This window comes from Triticum urartu, chromosome 5A (assembly GCF_056163025.1).
Source record: "Triticum urartu cultivar PI428250 chromosome 5A, HENAU_Tu73, whole genome shotgun sequence".
In the NCBI taxonomy this organism is placed as follows: Eukaryota; Viridiplantae; Streptophyta; class Magnoliopsida; order Poales; family Poaceae; genus Triticum; species Triticum urartu.
The window spans coordinates 28,389,577-28,406,782 of NC_141877.1; the positions used below are offsets into that span (position 1 = coordinate 28,389,577).

Below are 17,206 nucleotides of genomic sequence, written 5' to 3' on the forward strand. Positions count from 1 at the left end.
GTTAGGATAACCTTCATTTTTATCCGACATGATAACCTTCATTTTTATCCGACATTACCTCCAAAGGTCAATGGTCTTCTTTGATTGGGGGTGGTGGGAGGGATGGGGTTTGGGGTGATGGTGGGAGTGATGGCGCAAAAAAGCTAGGGCGGAGGTGTTCCACTTTGCCAGAAAGTGAGACACCCTTGGGTAGAATCCTCTCCACACAACACCATGGGGAGTAGATGCTCCAGCCTCGGGGATCTTGACAATGCCACACAAGCAGTGAGGCATGTGACCCTGAGATATGACAGTGTCACTTGTTCGGGGAATGATATACCGATGACGGAGGAGGCCATTGCAAGCTTGGAATGAAACGTCGGCGATGACAAAACCAGATGAACTACTTGCAGCGGCGGGAAATGAACGAGCTTGAGATGAAAGGGAACAAAAACTTTCACCGGCTAGGAGTCGGAAGCCACTACGTCAGCCCAAGGCTATTGAATAAAAATTGCTCGACTGCGTTACATGAATAGTAAAAGAAAAATATATAAAATTTGAACTTTCTATGAAAAATTCTCAGACATTCCCGACAATAAACCGCTGGTAAAATTCGTTTGAATGAATGTAAGATGGAGTGAAATGTCACGGCACGGCCATATCAGCCGTGCAAGCCAATAAACCAGGATCAGAGCATATCTTCAAAAAAAAAAAGCGGGAGCAGAACACCAAAGAACATATCACCTTTCCGAAGGCGTTGGGCTTTTTCTCCAAGCCGCGTCGCCGCAAAAGCTGTGCTTTTCATGTGATAGTAGGAGACGGCACGTCCGCGCGCGCCTGTCTCGTGCCTCACCCGCCGCCGTCGCGCGTCGTCTTCTCCTCCCTCCTTTTCCATTCGACATGTTAAACAGAGCTGCCTCTGCTGTCTCTCCTTACAGTTCGTTCCACATCCACCCAGACCCCGGGTAAAACAGAGGCAGGCAGCACCGAACACGAGCTACCTAGCAGCTTGCATCCATCATCCATGGGGGACCGGAGCAACATAGGCGGCGGCCTTGGGCTGGTGGCGGCGGTCGCCGTGGTGTCCACCGGCATCATCCTGGCCTCATTCCACCTCCACCGCCGCCTCGGCACCGACCCCAAGACCGACATCACCGGTGAGCTATACGTGTTCATCCATCGCTGCCTTGCAGCATTCGTACCAGAAAGAAATCAACTTACTAATTTTCTATATAAGTTGTAAGATACTGACTGCCCTTCCTCCTTGACCGTTGCAACACAATTGATGCGAGCAGAGCAAGGGCGGCAGAGGAAGAAGAAGGTGCGGTTCGCGGACGAGGTGATGGTGCCGAATCCCTTGTCGCTCCTCCGCGAGGAGTACCGCCGTCGGCGGAGGGCCGCCGCCAATGGCCCCATCCGGCCGGCGCTGCGTAAGGCCTAGCTAATCGGCCTTTTTGCAATTACCTTCAATGAATAAATCAGCAGCTATGAGAGAAGACAGTACTAAATAAAGCTGCATTTCCCCTAAACATTTACTACATTCGAGTTAATTACTAGTATTACCATCTGGGTTATAATAATTGAGTTGTTTAATTTCTTATGAAGCATCTGGTCGCGCGTGTGTGTGTTTGAGACGTGCTCCATCAATTAGTTTGTCCGCGCACGTGGAGAACTAGCAGCAGCGAGACGATGAGGTGCACGTATTAGAGTAGGAGTGTCTGAGAATGGAGGATGCTTGGGGACTCCATCATCCTGACATAACTGTTAGCGAATCTTCAGCAGAGTCGTCATATATTGGGACAAGGTTTTCGGTCTTGGATCAAAAAATTCTCTCGAGTTTTCCGGTTAGGCGGTTATCCGATGAAATTTGAATCCGGGTAAAATTCATCAAAAAATCAATCAGATTTATTTAAGTTTAAAATTTTGGGATTTTTTGCTCAGCAAGGCGATTTCTCGTGGGGAGTAGTTTTGAAAAACGGACCGGAATAAACCGGAACCAGCGATCCCGATGGTTTTCTAAGCGCGACGGACTGTTCGAGCAATCGAACCGGAACAAACCAACCGAGCCGATCGATTTTTCTAAAGCCCAGTAAACTGGGTGGTTCACAGAAAACCGAACTGTTCAATGTCATTTCCTGAAAAGCCCCTCGATTGACTTGTTTTTGTATGAACAAGCTGGGGGTAGAATCGGAAAAGGAAGAAAACCTCATTTTTAGTATGGTTTCGGCCGAACTGGGAGCATTTATCTCAATTTCGTCCACAAACAAACAATATCGGGTGCAACCGTCCCCTCTGGCGCCAGCTTTGTTAGGCGTCGTCGTGCGGCGACGCTGCCTCTCCCTTGCCGCTCTGCATGGTAGCACCAGGCCACCAGCCCGCGGTGCCACTCTCGCAACCTACCGTCCTACGCCATCTCTGTTGACAGCTGGAGAGTGGGGACGCCGCGGCCTGGTCGGATTGGACCTTCCAACTCCGATCTCCCTTCGCTCTAGTCAAATCGACCAAGCCTCCCTCCGGTTACCTCTCTCCGTTCCATAGTCCAGTCCAAGAGCGGCCGAGCAGGAGGACCAGTATGCTCGATGATCACTTTCGATTACACATTTTTTATATATTGATTGGTGTGTTTATTGATTAAAAATTATTATTTTACTGCTTAAAAAACCAACAATCGATCCGGTGAACTAGCGTTCCGACCGGTAAGAACCTGAACTGATAGCCATGCCGGTTCGATCAACGATTCGGTTTTTTATACTATGTTGTGGGGTGCTGGGATTTGCGGTTATAGCTCGGTAACCTATTTTTTTACCCAAAACCTTGATATAGGTGGTATGAAGTGAGCTCCATGTGAATTTGGAGACCGTGGCGGCTGTGCGTAAGCTCACATTTGTCAAAAATGGCAACTTTCATATTTTCCGTGCATGTATGGCACATCTGTCATTGACTAGAATGGTTGTTCCCCAAAATAAAAAAATTCATAACACATTTGATTCAGACTTTAGTTTGATTTCACTCCTAATATATTCGGACGCGAAGTTGTCCGCATTAGGCCAACTCCACCGCGCGACCCTATCCTGTCCGGCCCCGTCCGTTTGGGGTAAAAGAAACAAACGAGACGACCCAGCGCGCGGGCGCAAACGGACAAATGTCCGAATTCCGTCCGCTTTCGACCCATCCCCGGCCCAAACTTGCGCTCGGTTTGAGGTGAAACGGACGCGCGCGGACGGCCTCGACGCATGCCCTTGTCCTCCCGTGGCCCGCCTGTCGGGGACACTAGCAATCCCTCCGCTCCCAACGCTTCACCCTCTCTCCCCGCCCCGCCCCGCCGTCGGCGCCGCCGCTATTCTCCGGCCGCCTCCTCACCGCGCAGCCCCCCCGCCGTCCGTACCAAACCACGTCTCAACATGGCCGCCACCACGCCCGCGCTTCCGTCGTAGTTTTGGTCGTCGATCGGAGGAGGTTTGGCCCTCGCCGTCCTTGCCGGTGGCAGAGGGGACACGACTGTCGGCGACGTACCACGGCGGCCGAGGCAGATTCCCACGAGAGCTCCAGAGCGGACTGTAGCCGGCCGGCAACCACCCTGCTGCGTCGAGGTGATCATCGCGGCCTCTTCGCCACCACGAGCGCAAGGTGTTCGACCTTTTGCCAACAAATGTATGGACAGTGGAGACGAGTTTTTCTACCATCACTTCCTTTGTTCATCGGACGATTCGTCGTCAGATGATGACGATCTTGTGGTGGCTGCACTGGTCGTTCACAACCATATTCAACGGCAGCTTCCTCGGTACAGGGGGTCAGTCCCTGGCCGTGCTCCCAACCTGAACCGCAACAGGGAGAGAGACCACGCTCTGCTCTATGCAGATTACTTTGCCAACACCCCGCTCTTCAGGCCGGATAAATTTCGTCGTCGTTTTCGTATGGCCAGGCATGTGTTCAATGGTATCCGAGAGGGAGTGGTTGCTCATGACCCATACTTCGAGTGCAAGACGGATGCCCTTGGCAAGCTTGGATTCTCCTCCTACCAGAAATGCACCGCGGCCATCCGCATGCTTGCATATGGAATTCCAGGCGATCTGGTGGATGAGTATGTGCGTATGAGTGAGACAACATGTCTGATGTCAATGTACAAGTTTTGCCAGGCTGTGATCGAGGTCTTTGGCCCAGAGTACTTGAGGCAGCCAACTGCCGCTGATACAGAGAGATTGTTGGCGACCAACGCAGCTAGAGGCTTTCCAGGTATGCTTGGCAGCATAGATTGTATGCACTGGGAATGGAAGAACTGTCCATTTGCTTGGCAGGGCCAGTAAAAGGGGCATGTTAACGGGTGCACTGTCATATTAGAAGCGGTGGCATCACAAGATCTTTGGATATGGCATTCTTTCTTCCGCATGGCAGGTTCTCACAATGATATCAACGTGCTGCAGCGTTCTCCAGTCTTCACGAGGCTTGCAGAAGGCCACTCCCCACCTGTCAACTTTGAGATCAACGGCCACCATTACAACAAGGGATACTATCTAGCAGATGGTATATATCCTCAGTGGTCAACTTTTGTGAAGACAATCTCGAAACCCCAAGGTGAGAAGAGAAAGAGATTTGCCCAAATGCAAGAGAGTGTTAGAAAGGATGTGGAACATGCTTTTGGTGTGCTTCAATCCCGGTGGGGTATCGTTCAAAACCCTGCACTGTCATGGGATGAAAGGAAGCTTTGGGAGGTGATGACTGCTTGTGTGATCATGCACAACATGATCGTTGAGGACGAGCGTGATGAGAGTATCTTCGACCAAGGATTTGATTATCAAGGTGAAAATATTGAGCCCCTGCACCAAGACCCGGCCACATTTGAACAGTTTGCCCAATTCCACCGTGAGATGCGTGATTGGCACACTCATGTGAATTTTCAAAATGACTTGGTTGAGCACGTGTGGGATCACGTTGGCAACCAATAAATGTATTTGTCCATTTTATGTTCAGTCAAGACAATTTCGATTTGGTTGTAAAACTATTTTATTAAAGACAATTTCAATTGGGTTGTAAAACTATTTTAATTTTCAGACAAATATTTGGGTTCGAAACTAGTTTTAATGCAAATTTGGGCGATTCTTGGCCCTGACGGACAGGATGGGGCAAAAGGATGCGGCCGCGCGCTGGGCGCACGACCACCGCATTCCAGGACAGGCCCGGACACGACTCCAAATCTCTACCCAAAGGGACAAAAACAGGACAAAACGAACGTCCGTTTGAGGTCGCGCGGTGAAGTTGGCCTTAGGACTTACATTGCTAGAACAACTAACAATACCTAGCTAAACTACAAACTAATTAGCTAATAGCGGCTGGATTCTTGGCAGGGCCCGGAAATGCGCCTCAATAGCCGTGTCCCAGCCTGGCCACTCGTCGAGGATGGAAGTGGGGTCGGGTGCATCTTCCCAAATGGGACAGTCCCTTTCCAGTTCCTCCTGCCGCAACTACTTTTTGGCCAGATCATACTTGGCCCACAGTGGGGCGAGCGGATCTAGCTTCTCGTCCTCCTTCTCATCACAAAATTGAAGATGAGGGAGAGCTCCAATGGTTGTGCCATTGACGAGAAAGTGTATGGTGGATTGGAGGTGGGCTAGAGGGAAATGGATGGCACTGGAGAGAGAGTTAGATAAATGATAAATAGGAGGGAGCCAACATTTTATAGGCCGCAGCAGGTGACATTAAGGAGGTATTTGAGGGGGCAGAAAGCGACTGACAGCCGGCGGTCAAGGGGCTCGTTTCTCGGTGAGAAACGTTCTCGTGACCTGTTCATACGCAAGCTAGGAGGCGATGCCACATGGCGGCAATCCGATGGGCTGCCACGGGAATTCGAGGGAGTTACCATGGCACTAACAGTCATATGCTCATCGCAAGTGGTGCATCGCAGACCGGGCGGATTTAAATCCCATGCATGGGGCAAGGAGGAAGAAGATAAAAGTTCGCTCCTACACTCCCTCTTGGATATGGAACGTGCTCCAAAATGGGGCCTCCAACCTTCATATTTGGAGGCTAAGAGCTTGTTTTTGGACGAGCTCCATAAATTATGGTGATCCAGAGACATATGACAACTCTGCCAAGTGTCATTTTAAGTCAAAATCCTAATATTGCTAGTTATTATGGTGATTGGTCCAATATGATGACTCTGCTAGAGGTGCTCTTAGACTTCTGAGTCAAAAAGATGACATTTATTGTGTTGACTTCTGGGAAGCCTAATTATCAACCGGTACTCCATCCGTTTTTATTTAGTCCGCGTATTAGCTTTGGTCAAAGTCAAACTTTATAAACTTTGATCAAGTTTATAAACAAAAATATTAACATGTACAATAACAAATCAATACCATTAGATTCATTATTGAATGTACTTTCATATCATATAGATTTGTCATGGTAGATGTTTGCATTTTTTTCTATAAACTTAGTCAAACTTTACGAAGTTTGACTTTAGTCAAACCTAATATGCAGAGCAAATAAAAACGAAGTACTATGTTTGAACAAAACAATTCCCACTGAGTTATTTTTTGCTGATTTGCAAAATATATTATTTACTGCCAAAGAAATTGTTGCAAAATCCAGAAGCTGAGCTAGAACAAGACAATAGGAAAACTACCTGGCTAACTATAAGTCCAAAGTACGGCCAAAACATGGCATATCAGCAAAGTCAACTAAATATATCACACATACAAAGCACACGCTAATCATCACCAGCCACTTGGCACTTATTATGACTCTGACTTTATAGGTGCAATGGGCTGCAGCTATGACTGTAGTCGGTGGCCCGATCTGACTGGCGCCTCATGCGTCTCCTTTTCCTGAACCATCACTCCGACTGACGATGACATGTACCTAGGGTAGGGTCCTGATAATCCCCAAGTGCAGGGAATCATCGTAGCAATTCCCAAATGTGGAAGTGATAAGTATGGAGTGTCGAACCCACAAGGAGCTAAAGGTAAGATCAATATTCTCTCAAGTCATATCTGCCACTGATACGACTCTACGTACACCGAACGTTTGCTTCCAACTAGAAACGAGAAATAAAACTACGTTGTGGGTATGAAGAGGATAACCTTGCATGATATCGGAGAGCTAAAATATAAAAGTAGGTGATATTATCATAAAGTTAGAATATATTACTAAATATTATAAATTGCGAGTGTGGAATAATTATGGGTCAGTGTGCGGAATTGTCTTAGGCAATTGTTAACAAGACCGGTAGTCGTCATTGCAATTTTATATGAAGGAGATGCATAAGCTAACATACTTTCTCTTCTTGGACCATATGCACTTATGATTGGAACTCTAGCAAGCATCCACAACTACTAAAGATCATTAAGGTAAAACCCAACCATAGCATTAAAGCATCAAGTCCCCTTTATCCCATAAGCAACAACCCCCTTACTCGGGTTTATGCTTCCGTCACTCAAGCAACCCACTATAAGAGAATCATGAACGTATTGCAACACCCTACAACGGGAATCCCTCACGCTTGCGCGACACGAAGGGCACAATAGGACAACACCAAAATAAAACATACAACTCATACCAATCTAGATCATCAATCAACCCAAAGACAAGGATATCTACTCAAAACATCATAGGATGGCAACACATCATTGGATCATAATATGTGGCATAAAGCACCATGTTCAAGTAGGGATTACAGTGGGGTGTGGGAGAGTGGACCGCGTAAAAGAGATGAGGATGGTGATGATGATGGTGATGTTGATGAAGACGATCACCGCGGTGATGATTCCCCTCCCGATGGCACTCCGGTATCACCGAGAGAGAGGAGGAGAGGTTCTCCCTTGTGCTTCCTCCTCCATGGCCTCCCCCTGGATGGGGAGAGGTTCTCCCTCTGGATCTTGGCCTTCATGGCGATGATGGCCCCTCCGGGATCCTCCTCCATAGCCTCCGGTTGTTGGGGATCGTAGCAGAAATTTAAAATTTTCTACGCATCACCAAGATCAATCTATGGAGTAATCTAGCAACGAGGGGAAGGAGAGTGCATCTACATACCCTTGTAGATCGCTAAGCGGAAGCGTTCAAGTGAACGGGGTTGATGGAGTCGTACTCGTCATGATCCAAATCACCAATGATCCTAGCGCCGAACGGACGGCACCTCCGCGTTCAACACACGTACGGTTGGGAGACGTATCCTCCTTCTTGATCCAGCAAGGTGAGAGGAGAAGTAGAGGGAAAACTCCGACAGCACGATGGCGTGGTGGTGATGGAGCTCGTGGTTCTCCGGCAGGGCTTCGCCAAGCACTACGGAGGAGGATGAGGTGTTGGAGGAGGAAGAGGGCTGCGCCAGGGGAAGGGTGCGGCTGCCCTCTCTCTCCCTCACTATATATAGGGGGAAGGGAGGAGGGGGAGGCGCCCTAGGGTTCCCTAGGGGAGGGGCGGCGGCCACAGGGGAAACCCTAGATGGGTTTGGGCGCCCCCACCCCCTAGGAAACTTGCCCCCCAAGCCGGGAGGGGCAGCTGCCCTAGGGGTGGCGCCCCCACCTCTCCTGGTTACGTGAGATGAGGTGGGAGGGGCGCTCAGCCCTTAGTGGGCTGATGTGCCCTCTCCCCTTGTCCCATAAGGCCCCCCAATGCTTGCCGGGGCCTCCGAAACCCCTTTCGGACACGCTGGTCATCACCTGGTACCCCCAGAACAATTCAGGACTCTAATACCCTTCGTCCAATATACCGATCTTCACCTCCGGACCATTCCGGACCTCCTCGTCATGTCCGGGATCTCATCCAGACTCCGAACAACCTTCGGTAACCACATACTATTTCCCATAACAACTCTAGCGTCACTAAACCTTAAGTGTGTAGACCCTACGGGTTCGGGAACCATGCAGACATGATCGAGACAACTCTCCAGCCAATAACCAACAGCGGGATCTGGATACCCATGTTGGCTCCCACATGTTCCACGATGATCTCATCAGATGAACCACGATGTCGAGGATTCAATCAATCCCGTATACAATTCCCTTTGTCCAGCGGTATTGTACTTGCCCGAGATTCGATCGTCGGTATCCGATACCTTGTTCAATCTCGTTACCGGCAAGTCTCTTTACTCGTTCCGTAACACATCATCCCATGATCAACTCCTTGATCACATTGTGCACATTATGATGATGTCCTACCGAGTGGGCCCAGAGATACCTCTCCGTTACACGGAGTGACAAATCCCAGTCTCGATTCGTGCCAACCCAACAGACACTTTTGGAGATACCAGTAGTGAACCTTTATAGCCACCCAGTTACGTTGTGACGTTTGGTACACCCAAAGCACTCCTACGGTATCCGGGAGTTGCACAATCTCATGGTCTAAGGAAATGATACTTGACATTAGAAAAGCTTTAGCATACGAACTACACGATCTTTGTGCTAGGCTTAGGATTGGGTCTCGTCCATCACATCATTCTCTTAATGATGTGATCCTGTTATCAACGACATCCAATGTCCATGGTCAGGAAACCGTAACCATCTATTGATCAACGAGCTAGTCAACTAGAGGCTTACTAGGGACATGGTGTTGTCTATGTATCCACACATGTATATGAGTTTCCTATCAATACAATTCTAGCATGGATAATAAACGATTATCATGAACAAGGAAATATAATAATAACCAATTTATTATTGCCTCTAGGGTATATTTCCAACAGTCTCCCACTTGCACTAGAGTCAATAATCTAGTTCACATCGCCATGTGATTAACACTCACAGGTCACATCGTCATGTGACCATCATCCAAGAGTCTACTAGACTCAATGATCTAGTTCACATAATCATGTGATAAACACTCCAAGAGTTCTGGGTTTGATCATGTTATGCTTGTGAGAGAGGTTGTAGTCAACGGGTCTTGCCATATTCAGATCCCTATGTATTTCGCAAAACTTTATATTGTAGATGCTGCTACCACATTCCACTTGGAGCTTATTCCAAATTGTTGCTCCATTATACGTATCCGGTATCTCTATTCAGAGCTATCCGGATAGGTGTTAAGTTTGCATCAACGTAACTCTTTACGTCGAACTCTTTATCATCTCCATAACCGAGAAACATTTCCTTATTCCTCTAAGGATAATTTTGATTGCTATCTGGTGATCCATTCCTAGATCACCTTTGTACCCTCTTGCCAGACATGTGGCAAGGCACACATTAGGTGCGGTACTTCAGCATGGCATACCGTATAGAGCCTATGAAAAGAGCATAGGGGACGACCTTCGTCCTTCCTCTTTCTTCTGCCATGGTCAATCTTTGAGTCTTACTCAACTTCACACCTTACAACTCAGGTAAGAACCCCTTCTTTGACTGATCTATTTTGAACTCCTTCAAAAACATGTCAAGGTGTGCGTTCTTTGAAAGTATCATTACGCGTCTTGATCTATCTCTATAGATCTTGATGCCCAATATGTAAGCAGCTTTATCCAGGTCTTCCTTTGAAAAACATGTTGGGGAACGTTGCAGAAAACAAAAAAAATTCTACGGTTTCACCAAGATCCATCTATGAGTTCATCTAGCAACGAGTGATCGGATTGCATCTACATACCTTTGTAGATCACGCGCGGAAGCGTTCAAAGAACGGGGATGAGGAAGTCGTACTCGACGTGATCCAAATCACCGGAGATCCTAGCGCCGAACGGACGGCACCTCCGCGTTCAACACACCTACGGTCAGCGTGACGCCTCCTCCTTCTTGATCCAGCAAGGGGGAAGGAGAGGTTGATGAAGATCCAGCAGCACGACAGCGTGGTGGTGGATGCAGGGGTCACCGCAGCAGGGCTTCGCCGTTCTACTACGAGAGGGAGAGGTGTTGCAGGGGAGAGGGAGGCGCCAAGACTCAAGGGTGCGGCTGCCCCCTCCCTCCCCCCCTTTATATAGGCCCCCTAGGGGGTGCGCCGGCCCTAGGAGATGGGATCTCCTAGGGGGGCGGCGGCCAAGGGGTGGAGTGCCCCCCAAGCCAGGTGGGGCGCCCCCCACCCTAGGGTTCCCAACCCTAGGCGCATGGGGTGGGCCAAGGGGGGCGCACCAGCCCACTATGGGCTAGTTCCCCTCCCCACTTTGGCCCATGGGGCCCTCTGGGATGGGTGGCCCCACCCGGTGGACCCCCGGGACCCTTCCGGTGGTCCCGGTACAATACCGGTGACCCCCGAAACTCTCCCGATGGCCGAAACTGCACTTCCTATATATAATTCTTCACCTCTGGACCATTCCGGAACTCCTCGTGATGTCCAGGATCTCATCCGGGACTCCGAACAACTTTCGGGTTACTGCATATTCATATCTCTACAACCCTAGCGTCACCGAACCTTAAGTGTGTAGACCCTACGGGTTCGGGAGACATGTAGACATGACCGAGATGGCTCTCCGGTCAATAACCAACAGCGGGATCTGGATACCCATGTTGGCTCCCACATGCTCCTCGATGATCTCATCGGATGAACCACGATGTTGAGGATTCAAGCAACCCCATATACAATTCCCTTTGTCAATCGGTACGTTACTTGCCCGAGATTCGATCGTCGGTATCCCAATACCTCGTTCAATCTCTTTACCGGCAAGTCACTTTACTCATACCGTAATGCATGATCCCGTGACCAGACACTTGGTCACTTTGAGCTCATTGTGATGATGCATTACCGAGTGGGCCCAGAGATACCTCTCCATCATACTGAGTGACAAATCCCAGTCTTGATCCGTGTCAACCCAACAGACACTTTCGGAGATACCCGCAGTATACCTTTATAGTCACCCAGTTACGTTGTGACGTTTGGTACACCCAAAGCACTCCTACGGTATCCGGGAGTTACACGATCTCATGGTCTAAGGAAAAGATACTTGACATTGGAAAAACTCTAGCAAACGAACTATACAATCTTGTGCTATGTTTAGGATTGGGTCTTGTCCATCACATCATTCTCCTAATGATGTGATCCCGTTATCAATGACATCCCCATGTCCATAGCCAGGAAACCATGACTATCTGTTGATCAACGAGCTAGTCAACTAGAGGCTCACTAGGGACACATTGTGGTCTATGTATTCACACATGTATTACGATTTCCGGATGATAAAATTATAGCATGAATAATAGACAATTATCATGAACAAGGAAATATAATAATAATCCTTTTATTATTGCCTCTAGGGCATATTTCCAACAGTCTCCCACTTGCACTAGAGTCAATAATCTAGTTACATTGTGATGAATCGAACACCCATGGAATTCTGGTGTTGATCATGTTTTGCTCTAGGGAGAGGTTTAGTCAACAGATCTGCTACATTCAGGTCCGTATGTACTTTACAAATCTCTATGTCTCCATTTTGAACACTTTCACGAATGGAGTTGAAGCGACGCTTGATATGCCTGGTCTTTCTGTGAAACATGGGCTCCTTGGCAAGGGCAATAGCTCCAGTGTTGTCATAGAAGAGAGTCATCGGGCCCGACGCATTGGGTATGACTCTTAGGTCGGTAATGAACTCCTTCACCTAGACTGCCTCGTGTGCTGCCTCCGAGGCTGCCATGTACTCCGCTTCACATGTAGATCCCGCCACAACGCTTTGCTTGCAACTGCACCAGTTTACTGCCCCACCATTCAAAATATACATGTATCCGGTTTGTGACTTAGAGTCATCCAGATCTGTATCGAAGCTAGCGTCGATGTAACCCTTTACGACAAGCTCTTCGTCACCTCCATAAACGAGAAACATTTCCTTAGTCCTTTTCAGGTACTTCAGGATATTCTTGACCGCTGTCCAGTGTTCCTTGCCGGGATTACTTTGGTACCTATCTACCAAACTTACGGCAAGGTTTACATCAGGTCTGGTACACAGCATGGCATACATAATAGAACCTATGGCTGAGGCATAGCGGATGACACTCATCTCTTCTATATCTTCTGCCGTGGTCGGACATTGAGCTGAGCTCAATTTCACACCTTGCAACACAGGCAAGAACCCCTTCTTAGACTGATCCATATTGAACTTCTTCAATATCTTATCAAGGTATGTGCTTTGTGAAAGACCTATGAGGCGTCTTGATCTATCTCTATAGATCTTGATGCCTAATATATAAGCAGCTTCTCCAAGATCCTTCATTGAAAAACTCTTATTCAAGTAGGACTTAATGCTGTCCAAAAGTTCTATATCATTTCCCATCAAAAGTGTGTCATCTACATATAATATGAGAAATGCTACAGAGCTCCCACTCACTTTCTTGTAAACGCAGGCTTCTCCATAAGTCTGCATAAACCCAAACGCTTTGATCATCTCATCAAAGCGAATGTTCCAACTCCGAGATGCTTGCACCAGCCCATAAATCGAGCGTTGGAGCTTGCACACCTTGTCAGCATTCTTAGGATCGACAAAACCTTCCAGCTGCATCATATACAGTTCTTCCTTAAGATAACCGTTAAGGAATGCCGTTTTGACGTCCATTTTCCATATCTCATAATCATAGTATGCGGCAATTGCTAACATGATTCGGACGGACTTCAGCTTTGCCACGGGAGAGAATGTCTCATCATAGTCAACCCCTTGAACTTGTTGATAACCCTTAGCGACAAGCCTAGCTTTATAGATGGTCACATTACCATCCGCGTCTGTCTTCTTCTTAAAGATCCATTTATTTTCTATGGCTCGCCGATCATCGGGCAAGTCAGTCAAAGTCCATACTTCATTTCCATACATGGATCCTATCTCGGATTTCATGGCTTCCAGCCATTTGTCGGAATCCAGGCCCGCCATCGCTTCTTCATAGTTCGAAGGTTTACCGTTGTCTAACAACATGATTTCCAAGACAGGGTTGCCGTACCACTCTGGTGCGGAACGTGTCCTTGTGGACCTTTGAAGTTCAGTAGGAGCTTGATCAGAAATATCTTGATCATCATCATTAACTTCCTCTCTAATTGGTGCAGGCACCACAGGAACATTTTCCTGAGCTGCGCTACTCTCTGCTTCAAGAGGCAGTACTTCATCAAGCTCTACTTTCCTCCCACTTACTTCTTTCGAGAGAAACTCTTTCTCTAGAAAGGATCCATTCTTGGCAACAAAGATCTTGCCTTCGGATCTGAGGTAGAAGGTATACCCAATAGTTTCTTTAGGGTATCCTATGAAGACGCATTTTTCCGACTTGGGTTCGAGCTTTTCAGGTTGAAGTTTCTTGACATAAGCATCGCATCCCCAAACTTTTAGAAACGACAGCTTAGGCTTCTTCCCAAACCATAATTCATACGGTGTCGTCTCAACGGATTTCGACGGAGCCCTATTTAAAGTGAATGCGGCAGTCTCTAAAGCATAGCCCCAAAATGACAGCGGTAAATCGGTAAGAGACATCATAGATCGCACCATATCCAATAGAGTGCGATTACGACGTTCGGACACACCATTACGCTGAGGTTCCAGGCGGCGTGAGTTGTGAAACTATTCCACTTTTTCTTAAGTGTGTGCCAAATTCGTGACTCAAGTATTCTCCTCCACGATCTGATCGCAAAAACTTGATTTTTCTGTCACGTTGATTTTCAACCTCACTCTGAAATTCCTTGAACTTTTCAAAGGTTTCAGACTTGTGTTTCATTAAGTAGACATACCCATATCTACTCAAGTCATCAGTGAGGGTGAGAACATAACGATAGCCACCACGAGCCTGAACACTCATTGGACCGCACACATCAGTATGTATGATTTCCAATAGGTTGGTTGCTCGCTCCATTGTTCCTGAGAACGGAGTCTTGGTCATCTTACCCATGAGGCATGGTTCGGACGTGTCAAATGATTCGTAATCAAGAGACTCTAAAAGTCCATCTGCATGGAGCTTCTTCATGCGTTTGACACCTATGTGACCAAGGCGGCAGTGCCACAAGTATGTGGGACTATCATTATCAACCTTACATCTTTTGGTATTCACACTATGAATATCTGTAGCATTATGCTCGAGATTCATTAAGAATAAACCATTCACCATAGGAGCGTGACCATAAAACATATCTCTCATATAAATAGAACAACCATTATTCTCGGATTTAAATGAGTAGCCATCTCGAATTAAACGAGATCCTGATACAATGTTCATGCTCAAAGCTGGTACTAAATAACAATTATTGAGGTTTAAAACTAATCCCGTGGGTAAATGTAGAGGTAGCATGCCGACGGCGATCACATCGACCTTGGAACCATTCCCGACGCGCATCGTCACCTCGTTCTTCGCCAGTCTCCGTTTATTCCGCAGCTCCTGCTTTGAGTTACAAATGTGAGCAACCGCACCGGTATCAAATACCCAGGAGCTACTACGAATACTGGTAAGGTACACATCAATTACATGTATATCACATATACCTTTTGTGTTGCCGGCCTTCTTGTCCGCTAAGTATTTGGGGCAGTTCCGCTTCCAGTGACCACTTCCCTTGCAATAAAAGCACTCAGTCTCGGGCTTGGGTCCATTCTTTGGCTTCTTCCCGGCAGCTTGCTTACCGGGCGCGGCAACTCCCTTGCCGTCCTTCTTGAAGTTCTTTTTACCCTTGCCTTTCTTGAACTTGGTGGTTTTATTGACCATCAACACTTGATGTTCCTTTTTGACTTCTACCTCTGCTGATTTCAGCATTGAAAATACCTCTGGAATGGTCTTTTCCATCCCCTGCATATTGAAGTTCATCACAAAGCTCTTGTAGCTCGGTGGAAGCGACTGAAGGATTCTGTCAATGATCGCGTCATCCGGGAGATTAACTCCCAGCTGAGTTAAGCGGTTATGTAATCCAGACATAGTGAGTATGTGCTCACTGACAGATCTATTTTCCTCCATCTTACAGCTGAAGAACTTGTCGGAGACTTCATATCTCTTGACCCGGGCATGAGCTTGAAAAACCATTTTCAGCTCTTCGAACATCTCATATGCTCCGTGTCTCTCAAAACGCTTTCGGAGCCCCGGTTCTAAGCTGTAAAGCATGCCGCACTGAACGAGGGAGTAGTCATCAGCACGTGTCTACCAAGTGTTCATAACGTCTTGGTTCTGTGGGATGGGTGCGTCACCTAGCGGTGCTTCTAGGACATAATCTTTCTTGGCAGCTATGAGGATGATCCTCAGGTTCCGGACCCGGTCCGTATAATTGCTGCCATCGCCTTTCAGCTTGGTTTTCTCTAGGAACGCGTTGAAGTTGAGGACAACGTGGGCCATTTGATCTACAAGACATATTGTAAAGATTTTAGACTAAGTTCATGATAATTATGTTCATCTAATCAAATTATATAATGAACTCCCACTCAGATAACATCCCTCCCGTCATCTAAGTATAACATGATCCGAGTTAACTAGGCCGTGTCCCATCATCACGTGAGACGGACTAGTCAACATCGGTGAACATCTTCATGTTGATCGTATCTTCTATACGACTCATGCTCGACCTTTCGGTCTTCTGTGTTCTGAGGCCATGTCTGTACATGCTAGGCTCGTCAAGTCAACCTAAGTGTTTGCATGTGTAAATCTGTCTTACACCCGTTGTATGTGAACGTTGGAATCTATCACACCCGATCATCATGTGGTGCTTCGAAACAACGAACTGTCGCAACGGTGCACAGTTAGGGGAAACACTTTCTTGAAATTATTATGAGGGATCATCTTATTTACTACCGTCGTTCTAAGTAAAAAAGATGCAAAAACATGATAAACATCACATGCAATCAAATAATAATAGTGACATGATATGGCCAATATCACATAGCTCCTTTGATCTCCATCTTGGGGCTCCATGATCATCTTGTCATCGGCATGACACCATGATCTCCATCATCATGATCTCCATCATCGTGTCTCCATGAAGTTGCTCGCCAACTATTACTTCTACTACTATGGCTAACACGTTTAGCAATAAAGTAAAGTAATTTACATGGTGTTTCTCAATGACACACAGGTCATACAAAAAATAAAGACAACTCCTATGGCTCCTGCCGGTTGTCATACTCATCGACATGCAAGTCGTGGTTACTATTACAAGAACATGATCTCATACATCACATATATATCATTCATCATTCATCACAACTTTGGCCATATCACATCACAAAGCACTTGCTGCAAAAACAAGTTAGACGTCCTCTAATTGTTGTTGCAAGTTTTATGTGGCTGCAAAAGGGTTCTAGCAAGAACGTTTTCTTACCTAAGTGAAAGCCACAACGTGATTTGTCAACTTCTATTTACCCTTCATAAGGACCCTTTTCATCGAATCC

General features: G+C 47.2%; 1 protein-coding gene and 1 long non-coding RNA gene across 2 annotated transcripts; both read left to right on the plus strand.

Moving 5' to 3' along the window:
- Positions 1-879: 879 nt before the first annotated feature.
- Positions 880-1,572, plus strand: LOC147967721 (uncharacterized). The gene is made up of 2 exons (XR_015603193.1): positions 880-1,136; positions 1,275-1,572. It is a non-coding gene; the product is annotated as an uncharacterized LOC147967721 (long non-coding RNA).
- Positions 1,573-3,632: 2,060 nt separating this feature from the next.
- Positions 3,633-4,922, plus strand: LOC147967722 (uncharacterized). Its single transcript, XM_087523223.1, has 2 exons — positions 3,633-4,212; positions 4,372-4,922. The coding sequence occupies exons 1-2, from the start codon at positions 3,633-3,635 to the stop codon at positions 4,920-4,922; spliced, it is 1,131 nt and encodes a 376-aa protein (XP_087379349.1).
- The last annotated feature ends 12,284 nt before the right edge of the window (positions 4,923-17,206 follow it).